At 41.9% G+C, this 20,784-nt stretch overlaps 1 protein-coding gene across 4 annotated transcripts in view; it reads left to right on the plus strand.

Annotated features, from left to right (window-relative positions):
- Positions 1 to 251: 251 nt before the first annotated feature.
- The window catches only part of PMEPA1 (prostate transmembrane protein, androgen induced 1), a 69,674-nt gene continuing 49,141 nt past the window's right edge, over positions 252 to 20,784 (plus strand). For 2 of the 4 annotated variants that reach the window (XM_030533461.1, XM_030533462.1), the window contains exon 1: positions 252 to 609. In XM_030533461.1, coding sequence (XP_030389321.1) covers positions 507 to 609 — 103 coding nt within the window. In that variant the 5' untranslated portion in view covers positions 252 to 506. Of the gene's footprint in view, positions 610 to 2,967; positions 3,024 to 6,933; positions 7,044 to 20,784 lie in introns of those variants that run through there. The other 2 variants (XM_030533463.1, XM_030533466.1) reach the window with 2 other exon arrangements.

The following is a 20,784-nucleotide window of genomic DNA, read 5'->3' on the forward strand; positions in this document are numbered from 1 at the left end:
TCGGGCGCTCCTCCTCCCGCCAAGCGGCGGAGCTGGGATTGGCCAGCAGAGCCGTCACTCCCCCGCCTCCAGCCTCTGCTTCCTCCCCCTCCCCGCCTGGCGGGGCGAGGAAAAGGGCAGTCCCAGTCTAGCGCTGACGTCACCCCGTCTGTCTGTCTGCCCCGGACGCCCCTTTCCATAGGAAACTGAATCTCCTTGGACTTGAATGAGGAGGAGCGAAGGGGGCGGGGCGGGGGGAGCCGCTAGGAGCCTGCCTGGGCAGGAGCGAGAGAGAAACAAAGTAGCAAGTCTGTCTCACCCAGCGCTGAGCAAACTTCCCGGGCTGGCGGGGGAGGGGAGGGAAGCCAGCAGAGCCGGCTCGGGTCTCCTTCTCTGTCCGTCGGGGGGCTGCCTCTGGAGTGGTTCGCAGTTCCCTCTCCCCCCCAGGCCAGGAGGAGCCCGGCTTGATGCGGTGCTGCCCGGAGAGCTGGGCTGACTTTCCGTTCTTCGCTCTCCCCCTTTTTTAAATGTATCACTTGATGGGTGTGAACAGCACAGCCGCAGCCACACAGCCCAATGTCTCCTGCACATGCAACTGCAAAAGGTCTTTGTTCCAGACTATGGAGATCAGTAAGTACTTGCTCCTTCCCTCGCCGCCCCGCGCGGACCCGCTCGCTCAAGTTTCCCAGATGTATCTGTGTTTTTTGGTGTCCCCCCCTCCCGCCCGGGTGGATCGCTTTTGGGGGGTTAGAAATACAAAATGTCCAGAATCTTTGCTGCTCCCCAGTCCTGGCTGGCAGGCTCTGAACTCCGGGGTCCAGCTGTCTTTCCCTGGCTGCCTCCCGGAGAACAGAAAGTTGGTTTTTAATTTCTTGTTAAAAACAAATATTGTTTACTCCCCCCCCCCGTACACCTTTTCTCGTAACGCACCGCAAAGGAGCGAGTCGCGGTGATGACCTCTTGGCGGTGTGTGTGTGTGTGTCACTTGTGTGTGGTTTAATCCGATTTCAGCCCTCTCCTGCCTCCCTCCCCCCAATTCTCTTACTACCTTCTCCTCCACCCTCGAAAGTTGCTGCTGTATAGGTGAGAATCAATGTATGTGGTTGCGTTGCAGGGAGAGTTTGCTGCCAGGTTAGTGTTCCTGGGATGACAGGGGGAGAGGGAAGTCTGTGTCTGGGGAAGGGTGAGTTCTAGTCAGTTTCAGCTGGCTGCTTCTCTTAGCTTTGTCTCTGCCTGCGCCCCCAAGGCAGACGGGGAAACAGACTGCGAGGGCTATTTAAAGCATATGCAGAGTCCCAGCGGATCCAGCATCTCCAGGCGTCCTTTCCTCCCCCAGACACACACCATCCCTCTTGTTTTATTACAAAGCTTCTCCCCCGTAATTGCCCTGAACCTGACATCCCAGGTATCCCTCACTGTGATTCCCTCTTTTTCTCTGCTTCCCCCCACCCATTAAACTATTATATTCTCCTCCCCAACCCTCATTTAGATTTTGCAAAGAACAGGATTTTGGGGAGTGCATTAACTCCATTCTTGGTTATTCCGTTGCCTGTTCCTAAAGGGTGCAGTTCAGATGATGTGGCTATGATAGGGAGATTATGCGGGTCCCACTAACCTTCTGTACTAATTCCAGCTTTGAAGTGTATAGTCAGCTGTTATTTTATATCTTGATTTTAGGATGATGAATCAGTGAAGTTGCAGAAAGACGTCTGTATTTTTCTCCTTTCTTTTCTCTCCCCTTACCCAAGACGATAACAATGGTGTAGTAGTAGCATTAAGCGGTCTCATCAACTTGACTGTGGTGTGTGTGTGCACGCGTTTGGGGAGGGATACACATGTACATCCAGCGATCTAGAATTTGTGACTATAAATAGTAATCTCTAGGTCTGAGAAGTAGATTAAGACCATGTCTAGCCTGCAGAGTGGTTAAATAAGTCAAAAGTTTTCCTGCCTGTCTGAAGGGGAAGAGGGCCTGGCTAATAAGCTGTATTGTTAGACAGACTGTGAAACCAAATACAGAAAAGCTTGGGTCTGTTCACAAAGGTCTATGAATACCTATGGGGTAACTGCAGGGGCTAAACAACTTGTAGAGATATTGCTAAAGGGTCAGACTGAAGTAAAAAACCATCAGGCAATAGAATTCAGTCCTTTTCTTAGTGTTTCTGCTCCAGTTTCTTTTGGTCTGCAGACATTTCCAAATATGTGTCACATCCTAAACTATTTAACATGAATGCATTGATGTGTAGACACCCATGTATGATCCTGATCACACTTGACTCATTAGCCAGTTTAACATATGCTGATGCCACACATTGGGCTGAGTGTTTTCTCCAGGAAGACTCTGCCTGGTATTTAAACATTACAAGTACATACAAAAGGTAAAAATAACAAAAGACCATGTCGTTCTCCATTCTGGGCGCTGTCAAGCAGTCTTGGGTGTCTTGACTTTGGTGAGCAGAATACAAACCTCCTAGACACAGAACTTCCCCCCAAATGATATAAAGTTTTTGCTGGGAGAGCTGTGTCCTGTTCTGCCTATCAAAAACCTCTTGTAATTAAAGATAAGGAAGTCCATTGAAATGATAGAATAGCTCCTTAATTTAAAAAGAATTGTTGCTATTTTTAATGGCTTTTCCATGCTAGCCCTGATCTCTGATCTGTTGCTGTTTAGGATTTAGAATATTTATGTCACAGCATCCTCACATTAATAAAAGCCATATTAATTTGGTTTTGTTATAAAGCTATGCGAGGAATTTGCTTGATTAGGACAAAACTGCATTTAATGCTACCTCCATATATAATGTTGAGTAGTTTGTACAATGGACAATTATCCACCTTCCCCCCACTCAGCATACACACACACACACACACATATTATAATCATTTTTCGTTTAGGTCCTTCCCCCAGCTAATGATACAAACATAAACATAATGATATTTGGGTTGACACTGAGGCAGTTTGGTTAATTTAGTTGTCTGTTCTAAATAGACAACATTTCTCTCCCTTCTGATGAAGTGATGCTCAGGAGATTTTGATCCCTAAGGTTAGTGTTGTCAACACTTTAACAGATAAATATTGCTTTTAGATATCTTAATTGGCCATTACATTTAAATTAGATGTATGCGTGTAGTTATTTGGGGGTTAGAGGGCTACAGACAGAAATGGAGCAAATATTTGGAAAACTAGTTTTTTGTTTTTAAATCCATAAAAATGGAGTAGCAGTGAGTATGTTGTCGGACCAAATATCTCCAGTTTTGTGGTTGCCATTCTGCCTTTTGAAAATGGACCGTATGGAGCTGAGCTGGAAAGTGAGCTTTGGTTTGGTGTGTGGGGTTTTAGTTTCGGGGATAGAGGTGTTTTTGTAGTTTTTTGTTATTGTTGTTTGAGAAGTTGATTGGCTTTTTTAGCTATTACTTTTAAATTTATTGTCTGGAAACTCAGTCTTGTCAAAGTGTTTCAGCCCGTGTGGCTTTTCTGCATCTAGAAGGCCAGATTCTGATCTGATTTACACCCTGTGCAACACTATTGAAGTCAGTGCAGAATCTGAACCTGGGTGTGTTGGTGCATTGAGTGAAAAATGGAAATTTGGGGCACATACCTGCCCTCACTTACACTCAGGCAACCCTATTGGGCCAAATTAGTTCCTGGTGTAAGTAGGTGAAAGTAAATTGAGCTGTGCCCATTGATGCCAGCAGGGAATTTTGCCCATTGTACAGAGAGGGTTCAGGACAGCATTGGGCCCTTAGGATTTTGGATGGTCAGATTCCTGCATTTCCCTGCTCATCCTGGGCTGACTCAGGTTGTTTGAATTTTGAAAAATCTGTTGGCATTGACACAGTGGGCTCTAAAACGAGTTCATCTTGAATTTTAAAATAAACTATGCCCTTTGTACAGAATGCACCTTTACTCTTGATTTAATCTCATTCGTGTTCAGACAAAACTAAACTGGATTTGCCTGATTTTATTAATACTACCAATACTGAATAAACCATTATTCTTTTTTGACTATAACAGACCATGTTAGGTATTCATACCAATAGTACTATATAAATACATAATAAAGGTATGGCTGTCTTTTATGCCAACCAGTGAATGAATGTAAATTATTTCTGTGTCCCACAGCATAATGAATCTGACAAACTTTTTATTTTTTTAAAACTAGGTCAGATCAAGGCAGTGATGATGTAAAAAGTAGCATTATTAAAAGAAATAGCATCTGCACAGTCTGTCTTTTGAAGAAACAGTCTCTCCTGCAGTCTGACTCATGGCATGAGTTTCTTTTCGGGACTGTTTGGGGCTGCTTTTGAATCTTATTCCTTGATATAGATATAGATATAGATATATCTTTTTTTAGAGATACTGTCCATTTTCAGATTTTTCTCCAGTTTCTGAAAGACTCCACAGCAGACAGGTGCCAATCACTGATGTTGCTACTGCTTGTGTGCAACGCCAGGAAGAATTAAGAAAAAATAACAATTTTTTGCACAATCTCATTAAGATGGAACCAGTTTTGCTAGAAGCTTGTATGTCAAGCTGTTACACTGCTTAGCAACTCTTCCAAACAGTGTCTTTCTAATACTGCGTCCTTTCCCTATGCTGTCAGTCAATCAGCACTGTGATCCTGATCCAAAACCCACTGAAGTGGATGGAAGCCTTTTCAATGACTTCATTGGGCTTTGGATCAGGCCCATAACATTAGTTCTTCTAACTTCAGTTTATTTTGTAGTAGGTTACTTTAAATTGCTGGCAAATAGCTAATTTCTGTGAGGCTAGAGTTGTTACCTTTCCATGTAAAACGGGACTAGCTACACGAAGGTTGCTCCTCGTCTGGATTTAATAAAAAAGTCAGAGTTGTGCCTCCACAGGACTGATTATTAGCAGAGTTTTTCACTGTCTATTTTATCTTTTTAAAATAACTGTTTTAACTGGCCCTAAAAGCAGTCAATTTTGCAGCTGTAAATATAGTGTAGGAATGTGGCAGGAAAGTAGCATAACTGCAAGCTCTTTTTAATTTAACCCTCTCTGTATAAGTAGGTAAGCTGTGAAATTGATTCAACAATATTTCGGTGTAGTCTTTAGTCCATATGACAAGCATGAGTATTTAGACAGATTAAAGCAGGTGGCATCTGTTGGTGGCACTCTGGGATTAGAATTGTAAAGGGATGTTTTGGTTTTCTTTTGCATTTTTTTTTTTAACTCCAGGTTCAAAGTCTTGACTACTGTAGAGACTAAAGCGAGTCCTCTGAGAGTATGTCTATACTACCCAGTTACAGCGTGGCTGCAGCAGCACTGTGACGTGGGCAGTGTAGACACGCTTTATCGCCAAGGGAGAGCTCTCCCGGCGATTTAAAAAAAAACAAACCCGTCCCGAATGAGCAGTGGTAGTTTTATCGGCGATAAAGCGCTGTCTATACTGGTGCTTTTCAGCACTAAAACTTTTGTTGCTCAGGTGAACTTTTTTCACTCCTCTGAACGACAAAAGTTTTAGCGCTGAAAGTGGCAGTGTAGACAGCCTGAGTTGCTGTAGTGCCAGTACTCTGTGCCACATTAAACCGGACAGACCTCTTCTCTAAAGCCCTAATCAGCTGGCTGGGTGAAGGAGGTCAGGGGTGATTTTAGTGTTGGCTGAGTCTGTAAATAACTAATTATTCAGCTGAATAAACAAATCAGTGCTGCACCCTTCATTCAATAGTTCTCTTTCCTGCTTGCTAAAAACAGTAAAACTGTTTTTATTCCGTTCCATGTTCTCCATGGACAAGTCTTGTGACTGCCCAGTTTGTCCAGCACTAGAGTCATTAGCACTGGTAATGAGTTCCTTGTGAATGCCAAGCAGGGTTATTTTAGACCATAAAGGATTTTTCTGAGGAAGTTAGGCTGCCATAGGTAGGGCTGGACACCCAGGAACAGAGAATGCTTCTGCGCTTTCTTAGAACTTCGGCATGCTAGCGTGGCGCAGGTGCAAAACACTAATGACTTCGGTGGGAATGTTTAAGGGGTTAGGTGCTATTATTCACAATGAGTAAGGTGCTGGTCCGTTTTCTTTTACTGATGTTAACCAAAATATTCTGCAGATTTATTATTATTATTAAAGTAGTTAAAATATTCTTTAACTAAGGAAAGGAGAACATTCTCCTTACATCCTTACAGCTGGAAAGCAGATGCTAATACACAAATTTAAAAGTGGCTTAGATTGCTGGTTTAAAACCATTCTGAGTTGACCATTTGAGTGGATTACTTTCTGAAGGTAGAACTTTTAAATCTTTGCATTCTTGAGTTTAATAACCAAATACAGATGGCTCACCCTAGTATCATGTCTCCTTTCCGCTCCCAAACTATTTCTTTTCAAATATGTGTCATCATTGACATCCTGTGTCAATGGCAGCACTTGACCTGTTGGCCTCTGTTGACTGAAAGAATCTGAGTTACTATAATATTGACTTTTCTGTCACACAATATAGTTTTTGACTAAAGTTTTCATAAACAAGACCAGTACATGTCAAAGAATGGCCCATAAACAGCACAGGTCTGCTACCAGCTTTTAAAAAAGCTGCTCTCTTTACTTTGTTGCTGAAATCTCAATTTGATATATACAAACCACAGTCAGGAGAGTTCTGCCTCTCTTTGGTCGTGTCTTTATTGGGGAGGGGAAGTGTGTTTTTACAAAGATAGCCATCTCCTGTAAAATCCAAGAGCAGACAAGGAACAGGTTGTAGCTACTTTAAGGAAAGCACTACCAATGCTTTGTCTCCACTGGGATTTTACATAGGTATCTTGAGCTAGCTATCTCTATCTATCTCTTTTAAAAACATACTTTTTTTTTTTCAGAGAAGACACAGATATAACTTACCTTCTCTCCTTACTGTGCCTACATATCACAGGGGTCTTAGAATGATGATTTATTATGTGCCCCAGGACAATGACTTCAATCTTTATGCTTTATTCCCTTCATTCAGTGTTGATTATAAAAGAGATGGAGGAAGAACCAGTATCAAGTACATTTAAAAGAAAGAGAGTCAGAGTTTTTTCTTCTTCTGTGCTGTACTCCATGTCCTGATACCACAAGGTGGGTCAAAGTCAGGTGGCATGCATTGGAAGGGGGGCACCTGAAATCGTGTATAATGCAAAACACTGACATGATACAGCCAACTCTTCTTTTCGGTCGGTATTGTGGTAGATTTAGAAGAATTTTTGAGATAATAAGTTTTGTTACTCTGTGTAGCATAGAGGTGTGTGTTACCCACTGAATAAATCTTTTTTTAAATTATTTTTAGGTGTACTGAAATTATATCAGGTTCTTGAATACTAATGATCGGGGTGCCTCATGGATGTTGTAGAAATGCATTTGATAAACAGCTACTATTAAGTAGGGACCGAGGTTTTCTCTGCATTTTTCAATATTTTAAAAAAATAATTTAGCTTGACTTTCCTGATTTCTTTGAAAATGTAAGGAGTAGGTGCCTAAAAGAAGTAAGTTCTTCTTTTAAATTATTATTGTTTTTCTTTTGCTGAATCTCTTGGTCAGAGAGCTGGCAGGCTCACTGGAATCCCCAAATGAATTTGAAAACCTACATTATTAATGGATAGGAATAAGAAGGCCTTTCCAAGGGAGCCGCATAAATATATAGTGACTCTCACGGACAGTAGCTGTGGTGATCTAGATTTTGCCCATGCGGTAAATAGTTGTACAGTCACAGGTGTTGGTCTTGTTTCAGTTTAATATTACCAGTTATAATTTAGTAACTCTGATCAGCTAAAGGGCTATTTACCTGTAATGGTCTTCAAATAAAAACCATTTTTCAATTAAGAACATTTGCTTTGTATAAAGCAATGGCATATGTGGCATGCTTTCTAATCCAGTACTTTTAAATTCTTTGGTTCAGATGGTTACAATATGTCTGTTATCAGCAGTATTTATTTTGCATTGTTACTAGCAACTCTTGGCATGGAAGGCAGACAAGTAGAGATGTATAAGGGGCCCTCGGCTGCATTATGTATATTCTCTGTTCACACGGGTATACTCCTTAAACAAACATGCAGCAAAGGGGCTATTAATATTAATGGGAGTTGTATGCAAGCACTAAGACCAAGATCCAGAGAGAGAATGTGCCAGTTCGTTCATTAGAGTCAGGGGCTACGGGGAATGGCTCTGTGACCAAATTGCTGGGTGATCTTGGTCAAGTTATTTGGGGCAGATCCTCATCTGGTGTAAATGGTGATAGCTCCACTGAGATGAATGATCATTTACACCAGCTGAAGATCTGTTCCTTGGAATCAAATCCCTGTCGTATTGATATCAATGAAAAGTGAAATCCTGGCCCAACTGAAGTCAATGGGAGTTTTTTCACTGATTTGAGTGGAGCTGAGATTTCATCCCAAGACTCCACTGAACTTCAGTGAGACCTGGATTTGACCCTTCATCTCATGGTGCCTACATTTCCATCTGTAGCTTCTTCCCTACTTCATTGCTGCAACAGTTAATGGTCTTTGTTTGAATTCCTTGAAGAGTGGTCAAGGTACAAGTGCAGAATATTACATTGTCCAAACACATATACTGTACAAATAGTGGTAGTATTTGAAAGGCTAGCATAGTCATTTACAGGGTGCGGGGACGGCTCCAGGCACCAGCACGCCAAGCGTGTGCTTGGGGCGTCAAGCCGCAGGGGGCGCTCTGCCAGTCGCCGCAAGGGCGGCACGCAGGTTGCCTTCGGCGACATGCCTGTGGAAGGTCCGCTGGTCCTGCGGCTTCGGCAGAGCTCCCGCAGGCTGCTGCCAAATTCGCGGGACCGGGGACCTCCCACAGGCAAGCTGCCTGCCATGTTTGGGGTGGCAAAATGCCTAGAGCCGCCCCTGACAGAGTGGGATAGATATAATTTGTATACCTGTTGATTCTGAAATGTTTTCAACAATTCCAAAGGACTACAGGTTGATTTTATTTTTACTTCTTTGGTAAAAGGTAATTTGCTTAACACTGCCAAAGATGACTTAAAATAAACTCGATGGACTTTCTGAAGGCTATTGGATAATTTGATGAGGCAGTATCTCTTTTCAGATAAATTTCAGCTATATCAGTTACCCAAATCCTCTGAATAAGGATGACAAACTATTCCAGGTAAAAGGGGCTTTGATGGTTTGCCAAGGAATATAGCATAGAAGGCAGCACTTTGATCTGCATTTTAAATGTTTCTTTGTAATGAAAATTTTTCATAATTTTCTTTCGAAGTCTGTGATCAGAGGTTTGTTTTTTATTAAAAAGAATAGCAAAAATATATTACCAGCCATTTATTATTAGTTCCTCATCTATAAAATACAGGATTTCGAGATCTCCTGATGAAAAGTGCCATAGAAGTGCTATGAATTATTATTTATTATCTACCTTGGAGCCAGCTAAAAATTCTAGCTCATCACATGCAGTGGTATACCTGCTAACGACAGGATTATGCCAAATGGGAAATTAGTAATGATGTTAATTTATTATCAAAGCTTTGAGTTTCTTTTGAATACACTAATTTCCTCCAGTGAGAAACCTAAACTGGCACTAGCATTTTGAACACTGTATATTATACAGGACTTACCTTGACTGTCTCCCTTCTACCTAATGCTGAGGGTCTCTGATTTAGATTTTTCTCCCTAAATAAGATACTTTTTTATTATTTAGAAAATAAATCTGCTTAGTCTTGTATCTCACATATTAGAAGATAATGACTTAAATGAACATTTCAGACGCTTTATACAAATAATTTGCTTGGTTTTCTCTAGCTGTTCAGAATCTTTTCTACAACCTCCACCTCACCTTCCTGACCAAATTAACAATTGGTCCCCAGAAGAAGCCTAGGGTGCTTGTTATCCGCATAATCTCTCACACATGCAAAATGATGGCTGTTGTGTTTGATGGATGTAACGTGGATCCAGGTTTATCTAGAACAGGGATCGGCAAACTTTGGCAGGTGGCCTGGTTTGTTTATTTGCTGTGTCCGCAAGTTTGGCTGATTGCTGCTCCCACTGGCTGCGGTTCACTGCTCCAGGCCAATGGGGATGGTGAGAAGTGGAGGCTAGCACATCTCTCAGCCCCCGTCGCTTCCCACCGCCCCCATTGGCCTGGAATGGCGAACCGCAGCCGTGATCGGCTGAACCTGCAGATGCAGCAGGTAAACAAACCAGCCTGGCACCCTGGCGGGCCGCATGCCAAAGGTTGCCAATCCCTGATCTAGAAGAAAGATGGATAGAAACACAGAAGACATTTTAAAAAGGTTTAATTTAATTTACTTCTTGAACATAATCTTTCTTTCTTGAAGCTGATCTGTGCAAGATTTATATTTTGGTTGGGAAGCTGATGTCCTGAAGACCTAGAAAGCAGGCTTTCGCAAATAGCTTCACCAGTGCCTTCTAGTACTGACTTGCTGCTTTTCTTCTGCTCCGGTCACAGGACTTTCTAGTGCAGAAATGTCCAACTGCCCCAGAGTGGTAGCTTTCTGCTTGTGGGCATTGGTCAACTGGTGTTCGGATGAGACCAGCTCCATTCCATTTGTAATCTAAACTAGCATGTGAACCCAGGTCTCCAGATCCACGTAATACTTAGTCCCATATGGATGCCTTAGGGAAAACAATGTCTTGTGTATATTTAACCTGTATCTTTCTGCACCCTTCTCTAGAACTAAAATGTCTTCCTTCAGTTTCTTTATTGTGCTGTGCACGTCCTTGAGATTGGATGCTGATATTGGGCTTATGAGTGCTCCTGGCCATGTATCTTATAAAACCTGCAAGCATGGTAGCTGAATTTACAAGTGATGCATGCTCACATGCCTGATCTTAGCACTGGGTCCTCATAAACCTTATTTCTGTTTTATGACCTAATAATAATTTTGCAGTATGTGTAGTAAAAATTTTGAGACTCATGTATAATTTATACAGTAGAACACTACCCTTGAACTTTAGAATTTGTATTTGAAAAGGTGCATTTATGCTGTATTTAGAAGAGTTTTCTTTTTTGAGATGCATTTTAATGTGAGTTGGACTATAGATTTTTCACGCTCAGATTAGCACAGAATTTTTAACTTCTCAAGATGCTTGTTGAAATTATTCTGTGTTTATTGGTGTATATCTGTAATGCCGTCAAATTGTGTGTGCGCGCAGGCGTGCACAATATACGTACAATGCTGCACAAATCATTTAACAAAATTATCCACGATTCTCAATTATGTATGGCTAATTTAGCACTTAAAATACATGCACAAAAGCATTTACATGTGCAAACATATTTGCGGATGCCAGGCTATTAGTGCTGTTTGTTTGCATCTGCAGCTTGAATATTTGGGCATGTAATATGGAATTGCCCTTCAGCAGGTGCAACTTAATTGCCCACATTTGCAAACTCAACTCGTGCAAGCCAACAAGTAGAATTTAGCTTGATAATTAAATACGCACATGCAAGCTGATGATTAACCAACAGTTTTAAAGTTACTAAAAGTGAAAATATTTAATTACAAAAATCTATATACATTTGCAAGGATATATGCAGGAATTGTTTTGTTTTTTGGGGTTTCTTTGGTCTTGTATCACTTCTTCACATGCTGTCCAAAATGTCAAGTAGACACTTTGTTACTGTAAGCTCCTGCAAACATTGTCAGTAATAATTCTGTAAAACTATTAATCAACTTTGCAAGACACTGTGCAAACTGACTGAGTAATTTCTTTGTTCTTTTCATTTTACTTTGTAATTGGTGTCTGTAAAAGCCCAAAGGTTTGGTCTTGTGGAAAGCATGATTCATTTATTGGTGTCTGTGTCGACTAGTTATCTTTCAGTAATTCCAAAGTAGTGCTGCAAGCCAAGAGTGATTCATACATGGCTAAGTGCACAAACAAATGGGGTCATGGCCATCTGCAGAAACTTTTCTAATCTATTTATGGCATCAGAGAAAGAAGTGGGTGTATTAAGGATGATGGAATAGGTGTCAATTACACTGGTGAATGTAACCAGTTAGACAACACTAACCATTACTTAAAAACCACTTTCTACTTGTTGCTAAGGCTCATTACAATAGATTACATTTAAATGATGTCATTTCCACTTAGTGACCCAAGTGTACTGAGATAGTGATTTTTTTTTTAAACATAACTACAGTGATAGTTCCCTTCAACCAACCTCAAAATCTAGAGGCTGATATTAATTGTCTTTGTAGATATTGGCTTAACCCTTGCTCTCTGTTATCCAGGGTTGCACTGGTATATGCCATTATTCCATTGCACTCAGAATTTGGCCCAATACCTGCATGTTCATGAGCAGAGATAGCATTCCATTTTCACATATCCCAACAAAACTTCCATGGAACAGCTTAGAAAAGTAAACACAGTGGGCAAGTGGGTTGATTCTCCTCTCAGATGCAGCTCCGTTGGCTTCCTTGGTGTTATCCTGTCTGAGTGGAGAGCTGGTTCTAGTCAGGACCTCTATTCTGGAGTGACTTTTTCTCCTTTGCCTTTGACTAGTGGTGAGAATTAATTTCACTCTGCGCTCAAGTGAATGAATGCATCAGTACTAAGTGCACCAAATATTCAAACCGTGCTCTGCTCAGATAGAAACTCCTGTGGTCTGTCTTCTGTTTGGGGGATTCAAAGTTGCCCCAGCATTGCTTAGCCGTGTAGTAAAGCCAAACACGGGCACCGCCGTGGCACTTGTTGTCTGTGCTGCCAAAAGCAAGAAGGGGGTTTGCGGCGGGTGGAAGAGAAGGGAAAGTCCTAACAAGAGTATCAAGGGACAGCTGTTGTAGTAGTAATAATAATACCTAGCTCTTATAGTGCGTCTCCTCTATAGATCTCAAAGTGCTTTTCACAATCTTAAATGTATTTATCCTCACAAGAGCCCTGTGAGGTCCTGGTATCATTACCACTTTTACTGATTGGGAAACTGAGGCACAGAGAGGCTAAGGGACTTGCCCGAGGTCACACAGGGTGGAGCAGGGAATTGAGCCCTAACTCCTAAACTAGTGCCCTAACCACTGGACCATCCGTCCTCTTGCTGTCTGTCAACTACAACCATACCAATGTGAGAAGGACTAAGAGGTCCATTTTGGACCACAGAATCATCTTTAATCTTCATGCACCCATGAAGCCAATGAGTTCTGCTGCAGGTGTAGGGTCGTATGTAGCCCTTTGGTCTAAAACTGAAATGCTTCACCCATGAAATAAATGTGGTGTTATACAAGACTTAACACTTGCAGCGTACAGATCTCAAAGTGCTTTATAAATACCTCTCAGGGGACGTGGGTAAGCATTATACTGGAGATGGGTGTGAGTGGCAACATTAAATGTAGTTCATGAAATTTGCAACATGCCCAAGTTCAAGGGTACCCCTTTCCACGAGGGGCTGAGTTGGTCACATCTGTGGTGCACTTAGCTTACAGAAGAGTAAATTGAAGCCCAGAGCTCAGTGGCTTGATTACTCAGTGAACTGAACATGTGCACTAGGGCTGGCTGAGAAATGGGAATAATTTGGCACAAACTTCATCAATTTTTGAAATTGAAATTTTAAACACTTTGACTAGCTAGACATAAGAACGATCTTACTGGGTCAGACCAGTGGTCCATCTAGCCCAGTAGCCTGTTTTTCAGTAGTGGCCATTGCCAGATGCTTCAGAGGGAATGAACAGAACAGGGCAATTATCGAGTGATCCATCCCCTGTCACCCGGTCCCAGCTTCTGGCAGTCAGAGGTTTAGGGACACGCAGAGCATAGGGTTGTGTCCCTGACCATCATGGCTCTTTTGTATATTTGCTGTGTGTGCACCCACAAATGGCCCAAAGAGGAAGTAGACTCCAGGAAGAGAACTGATGTGGACTTTTGCTCAAACACTGATGAATCTCTTCTGATGTCTGAATTGTATTCCTCTCCCACTCTCACTTTATTTAAACTAACAGACTGGGTAATCACGTGCTAGACTTACCTGCAGGGTGTGGGCAGGGAGCCATGCCTTTTGGATCAAGTCTCATGAGACTTCTAGCTATTGAACATTGGGGCCAAAATTTTCAAACCTGAGTACTTAAATTAATGCTTCTAAATCCATAATTAGGATCCTAAGTAAGCATAGCCTGATTCTCAGATGTGCTGGACACCTGTGGCTTCCATTGACTTGAATGGGAGCTGCAGGTTCTTGCAACCTCTGAAAATGCTTGACTGTTCTCAATCCCAAGGGCTAGGATTGCACTCTTACAATGAGATTTTTTTTTGTAAGTGCTCAGCATTGGCCTAACTCTGTGTTGAAAGAGTTTGAAAATCCAACTTTTAATGTGTTGGGTTGGGCTTTTTTTTATTTTATTTTATTTTTTAAAAAACCTTCAAATGGAAAACATAATGAAGTCATATCCCAAACCTCTCCTGCTCTCCACACACCTCACCTGTTCTGCATTCCACATGCTGCTGTTGCTGATCCTAGACACACACTAATGTCTAATGGAGTTACTCACACAGACTTGGCTAATCTGAACATTCCTTTGGTGTGTGTGGCTTAGGGTGGAGTCGGGTCCCTTGGATGGAGTTAGTGGTTTAAAATACAAAGGCCCCTGCTGCCATCACATGTGCAGGAACACCCACAATACAGTAGCTGTGCTTTCGTTAATCATGTGCACAAAGAGGGTGGCTGAGTGGGAAGAGGTTGGATCTAGGGCCTTGTGGAGCTGAGATGAATTCAGAGGTCTTGGCTGTCCAGTTTGCACATTGTGGGGGGAAGGATTTCTGAGCAGGAGAATGTTCTCTGGTTCTCAGTAAAGCATTTGGGGTGAAATCCTGGCCCTCTAAGCAACTGGGAGTTTTGTCATTGGCTTCAGTGGGGCCAAGTTTTCTGGTGTCTCTGTGCTCACTCTGTCCTGTTGGTGCATGGTAGGCTTGATGCCGCATTACACCTGCTAGTGCTTTGAGAAGGCAGTGATGTGAAACGTGCACATTATAGGCCCAATTATCAGAGGAACCAATGACCTCAAACTCCAGGGAAGTCAATGGGAGCTGCAGGGGCTTAGCTCCTCTGAAAACCAAGTCCTAAACCTTTTGTACAGGTGTAGGAAATACTGTGGTTCCCCCTCTCCTCCTTCCCATGTCTGAGAGGGAGCAAACAGCCTCCCCTCCGCCTCTACTCAGGGTTTCAATTGGCCTGTGTGCTTCGCTGGCTCCAATAGCCCCTCCTCCCCCACTTCCCCCCAGCATATACAACATCGGTCCCTTCAAAACTGAGCTCAGCACTGAGGGAACATTTGCCAGTAAAGTTCCCCCTTTATAATACTTAACCATATGTCACATTGTTCTGTTTTACTCATTCCAGAGTGAAAATTAGTTTAGGTTTTAATTGTTCCCAGTTTAGGATACGGTATCTCCTTTGTACTTGTCTTAGACCTGTAGTGGAGACTTTTAAGGAAAAGTACTTTTCCTATGTGGTACTTTATACCTTGTTGGTATATAGAAACTTCAAAGACTAAAATATTCTTGTTTTGTCTCTCATGCTCCAAGTTTAGTGTAATATTTTTAATGATTTTAGCTGGTTGCATATGAAGCGATGAAGCCTCATTCTCCAACTCTGGAATGACTGACGCTTTGCAGTGTATATGAATTGCTCTTGCTGCAGCTTTTGCCATCATGTCTTGCCGAGAACTTTAATCATGCAGAATTCTAGGGCCGTGTCACTGAAAATAGTGTGCTCATCAAACATATGTAGGTCATTGCCACAGGACTGAGTTGTGAGGAAAAATAAACATAATGGTCAAACTGAATTGGATAAATTCACTATATCCTTTTATTAGTAGTCGGTTGGGTTTTTTTAAAAGAAGCTGCATTCATTGATATTTAAGTTTTTTGAAAGAAGGTATTTCAAATTTGAAGGAAACCTGCGTGAATAGGTCTAATTTAGTCAGTCAGTTATGGAGCCAGAGGGGAATGAGCCCTTAAGTAGGAATAATGAGTAAAGAACTAGCTGTTCTTGAATAAGAGTAGCAGTTGTACCCGAACATTAAGGAACTTCTTTATTCACTTGACCATCAAGCTCTGTTGTACTCCAAATGACAAGTGTGCTTCAGTCTCAAAGAGCCTATGGCTTTGACGAAATCTTGCATCATCCTATATTCTTTTTTATTCACTTGGCATAGGTAGGATCAGAATGTGCTCTGTGTGTGTGTGTGCGCGTCTTCCCTGACTATATGTCTAGGAATTTTTTTACTGCAGCCTTATATTAGTTTTGCATTAGACCAAGACACAGTCTTTTCCAAAAAAAGATCTCAGGTGTAAGACATAGGTCCACTTAAATGAAGAGGAACCCCCCCCCCAAAAGAACAAAAACAGAACAACAAATTAAGCAAAATTTGAAATTAGCTGTTACAAAAATAGGTACAGTAGGTCTGTTGCACAATGGTTTTTATGGCTTCTAATGTTAACATCATAATAAAATCCTGTATCCAGATCACTCTGATTGAACTGAAAATATGAGGGGCATCATAAGGAAAACAAAACAAAAAACCCCCAAAACCTAAGGTAATAGGAATAAAGTTATAGGGAAAAAAATTCCTGTTTGCCAAACTAAACACATCTGTAATATTTTTTTTTTTTTTTTTTTTTTTAAGAAGGCTGGGAGATGACATTACTCTTCGTTGTATTTGCAAGCCAAACGATATCTGTAATGTTCATTCTCTTAGTATTTGGTGGTGGGCAGAGTGTAAAGACATTTTTTGTTAATTGTTGTTACTGGAAGATGAAAAATGCAAACTCTCTTGCAGCTGTAGTCTCTAATTGTACTGATGCCAAGAGCTGCAGCTCAGTTTTCTAGCTTGATCAATGCTGTTAGTTTAAGAAGTTGGATAATTTAGTAGCTCTAGGCACTTTTATCTGACTAGTGTGAGCCTGGATTGCTTTGTTTGCCTCCTCTTGGGAAGGAGAGGAGGGAACTTCCCTTTGAATACAAGACTGTGAATGGCTTGCCAACTACAGAACCAGGTTTTCCTCTCTTGGTTTTCACACCTCAACTGCTAGAACAGGGCCTCATCCTCCCTGATTGAACTGACCTCGTTATCTCTAGCTTGCTTGCTAGCATATATATACCTGCCCCTGGAAATTTCCACCACATGCATCTGAAGAAGTGGGTATTCACCCACGAAAGCTCATGCTCCAAAACGTCTGTTAGTCTATAAGGTGCCACAGGATTCTTTGCTGCTTTTACAGATCCAGACTAACACGGCTACCCCTCTGATACTTGAATACAAGGTTTCCCTTGCCTCAAACAACTGTCAGCTGACACTTTCTGTGGCCGATACCCAACCCTTTTGGAACTGCGGGACAAAGGAAACCGTGGATATGATGCTTTGACTTTGCAGCCTCACATTAAGCTAGATCAGGGGTCGGCAACCTTTCAGAAGTGCTGTGCTGAGTCTTCATTTATTCACTCTGATTTAAGGTTTTGCATGCCGATAATACATTTTAATGTTTTTAGAAGGTCTCTTTCTAGAAGTCTATAATATATAACTAAACTATTGTTGTATGTAAAGTTAATAAGGTTTCAAAATGTTTAAGAAACTTCATTTAAAATTGAATTAAAATGCAGAGCTCTCTGGACCGGTAGCCAGGATCCGTGCAGTGTGAGTGCCACTGAAAATCAGTTCGCGTGCTGCCTTCGGCACCTGTGCCATAGGTTGCCTATCCCTGAGCTAGATAAGCTTTCCTGTTGCCATATAAAGCCTTTCACTCCCCTTTCTGGAGGGGCATAACATTCGCCCTTCATCCAAAGCATCTTCTTTTCTTTTTTTCTTTTTTTTAAAATTGGGCTTGCTTACCAGGTATTGCCCATGAAACTAGTTACTAGGTATTCAGGGCAAAGCTTCCATCCATACAGCTGTTAACTAGTGGGATGAGCACTCTTTCCCTTTATTCAACCAGTTGTTTAACAATTTTTCTCTGTCTTGGGAGTTTGTTTGGCCTGTCTTCAGCTTTGGCTAAGGAGTAGCTGGGTGAGACTATGACAGATCATCTTCCTAGGATGTACAGGCCTCTCAAGGGGGGAAACCATGTTTCTTTTCTGAGCAGCATTTTAACCAATAGAAGAAATGCAGCAATAGTGACTCCTAGGAAGGGGAAAAAAGGAAGTTGAGATGTAAAGGGAGACTTGATCACTATTCTGCACTTGTCCGTTTAATCTCTCAAACAGGGTTCTCCCACTCCCAACAGGAGAGGAATATATATACATACAGTATATATTTTTCAATCACTTTTCCTTTCTTATGAAGAAAGGATATGATTATTTAGGAGAGGAAGGATGGATTCCTAATATTGCTGGAGAAAACCCTCTACCTAGCATTCAGTTGCTTCAGTGGAATATGCTGCAAAAGGTATGGCTGACATTGCTTTAGTCCATGAAGATTCATTTAAAAATAAATTAAAAGTTCCAGCTGCAAATGAATGAGCACACTTGGGGTATTGGTTTGTGCAATTTAAAAGCTGTCCTTGCATTTCCAATGGTATTATAAGTCATTTGCTGACCCAGCCTCTGTTGGCTATCATGGGGAGATACAACAAGGCAGGGAATTGATTGCAGTAGATCAGTGCGTATTGGCTTTGCTTTTCAAAGGCCATGCTGGTTACAAACATTGATGAAAGCTGAAGACTGATGCTCATATGAGCAATCTTTAGAGAGCATAATCTCCCCCCAACCTTGTCACTGAAATCTCTGGATTTTGGCCATTTCTGAAAAGTGCTCTTCTTGAAACTTAATACACCTTTTAGGATGGCCATCCACCTTGAAGACAGCATGAAGCCCTGGTTCCCAGCTTGGCCGTGGACCTGTTGTGTGACTATTGACAATTCTTTTCTCTTCTAATCATTATCCATCTTAGGGCATGTCTACACAGGGGGTTGTTCTGGAATAGCTATCTTGCAGTAAGTCCACACTCTACCTTATGAGAAAGAGAGAGATTTCTGAAAGGCTCTTAATCTTGAGATCTGAGAATACTCGTTGTTAAACCAACAGACTTCCCTGTAAGGAATTTCTCTACATCAGTAGGTGACTGTGCCTTTACAACGTAGGGAAGAAGTGAGCCAGCACTCTAGAAGAAAGGAGGCTGCTACTTCCAGGGAGTAAGAACCCAGGTGGTGGTTGATCCAGAGTTCCTCGCCAGCCACAGAGATTGTCACTTCATAGCCTTTGAATATTAAGGGTTTGCTTGTTTTGAACTCCCCTTATTGACTAAAATAAAAGAACTTATCCAGACAGAGATTATACAGATGCATCTTGTGCCAAATGTATTTTGGACCTTGAAACATGGTTGCCCCCTACATAGACTTTTATTTTTTTTAAATGCACTTAAGCTGTGCACACCTCTGTTTTGTAGGCAGTCCACTCAGTTGTACAAACTGTGTAAGATGAAACCACTTGCAGCAGCAGGTGTTGGCCAAACTAATATAACTACCTGTTCTTTGTTCGTGCTTGTAGATGGACTTTGTGGGCCACCATTTAGAACAGTGGTTCTCAACTTAATTACTATTGTGGGCTGCATATGCAGCTCTCTCTCTGTTATGTGGGTTGCATCCATACAATATACATACTACCTATATGGCCCTGAGGATGTCACATGGCCTGGGTGCTGATTGGGCCACTGGTTTAGAAGGTCATTCAGTAGTATTGCAGCCACAGAAGTGGTTGGGCACTGATCCATGGCGACAGTTCACTGAATGTTCCAGATCTCAGATCTTTCCTCTAACAATGAGGAGGAGTCTAGAAGTGATGAAAGGAGAGGAAAGAGGTGATGGCTCAAGTCCTTTGCAAGAACTCACTTTGAACATTGCTCCTTGAAAGCCTCATTTATATTTAACACTATGTAAAATGGGTTATACAGATTAATGGACAAATATGAGCATAGGATAGCCAGACGAGGCGGGGGAGAAAGGCAGGGCGTAACTTCCTAAAACCCTGCATGATGACACAAACTCCAGACTAGCATCTCCCACACAACCAAGGCCAGTCCCAAAACCTCTTGGGTAAGTCATATGGGCAGATAACGTGTGTGTATACTGTGTGGCATATGAGTGATGGCCACCCTCTTGGCTGACACATCAGTGATTGAACCAGAGACCTCTAGAGCTAAAAACACGAGCTGCTACAGCTTGAGCTAAAGAACCAGCCTCTGTCGCTACCGGCTGTAACAACTCATCCTCCGTGGATTGGCATGGGGGCGGGGAGGGGCTAGGGGACTGGTAACACACTCAGCAGTGGGCTACATATGCACCTGTAGCTGAATTTGAAGTGGTGTGGGAGGAAAGTAGCCAATGGCTGCTTTCTTACCCCATGTAACCTATTCCAAGTGTGACTGATCCTATATCTAGCTATTTTTGTAAGGTTTAGAAATTGAAAGCAGTTGGGTATCTTCACTTCACCTAAAAGGCTGTGAAAGATCAAGGAGGCGGATAGAACTTTTCACCACAAGTGGGTGTTGAGCTTGGTAGATTTCTTTTCTTTTTCCCTCCATTCATGATAAATGTATGAGATGCTGCTTCCAATCAAAACTTTATTGCATGCACATGTGCTACAATTGCACACTGCCCAGTGAATCCCATCTGCCCAAAGGAAATGGAGGGTACGGTTTACATTTTACAAGATAACTTTTCCTACTTCCTTCTGTGAACAAGGAATTGATTTGCAGTGTAGCTAAACTTGTTCTTGTAAAACAGAGTGACTTAAAATCAATGAGTAGACTCTGAGCCTAGAAATCCCAAGTTATTTAGCTACTGCGGTAATTTACACTGACACTCTGACCCTTAATCTCTTTCTAGGGTGAAAAAGTTTCCTATCTCTG

Source organism: Gopherus evgoodei, chromosome 14 (assembly GCF_007399415.2).
Source record: "Gopherus evgoodei ecotype Sinaloan lineage chromosome 14, rGopEvg1_v1.p, whole genome shotgun sequence".
Classification (NCBI taxonomy): Eukaryota; Metazoa; Chordata; order Testudines; family Testudinidae; genus Gopherus; species Gopherus evgoodei.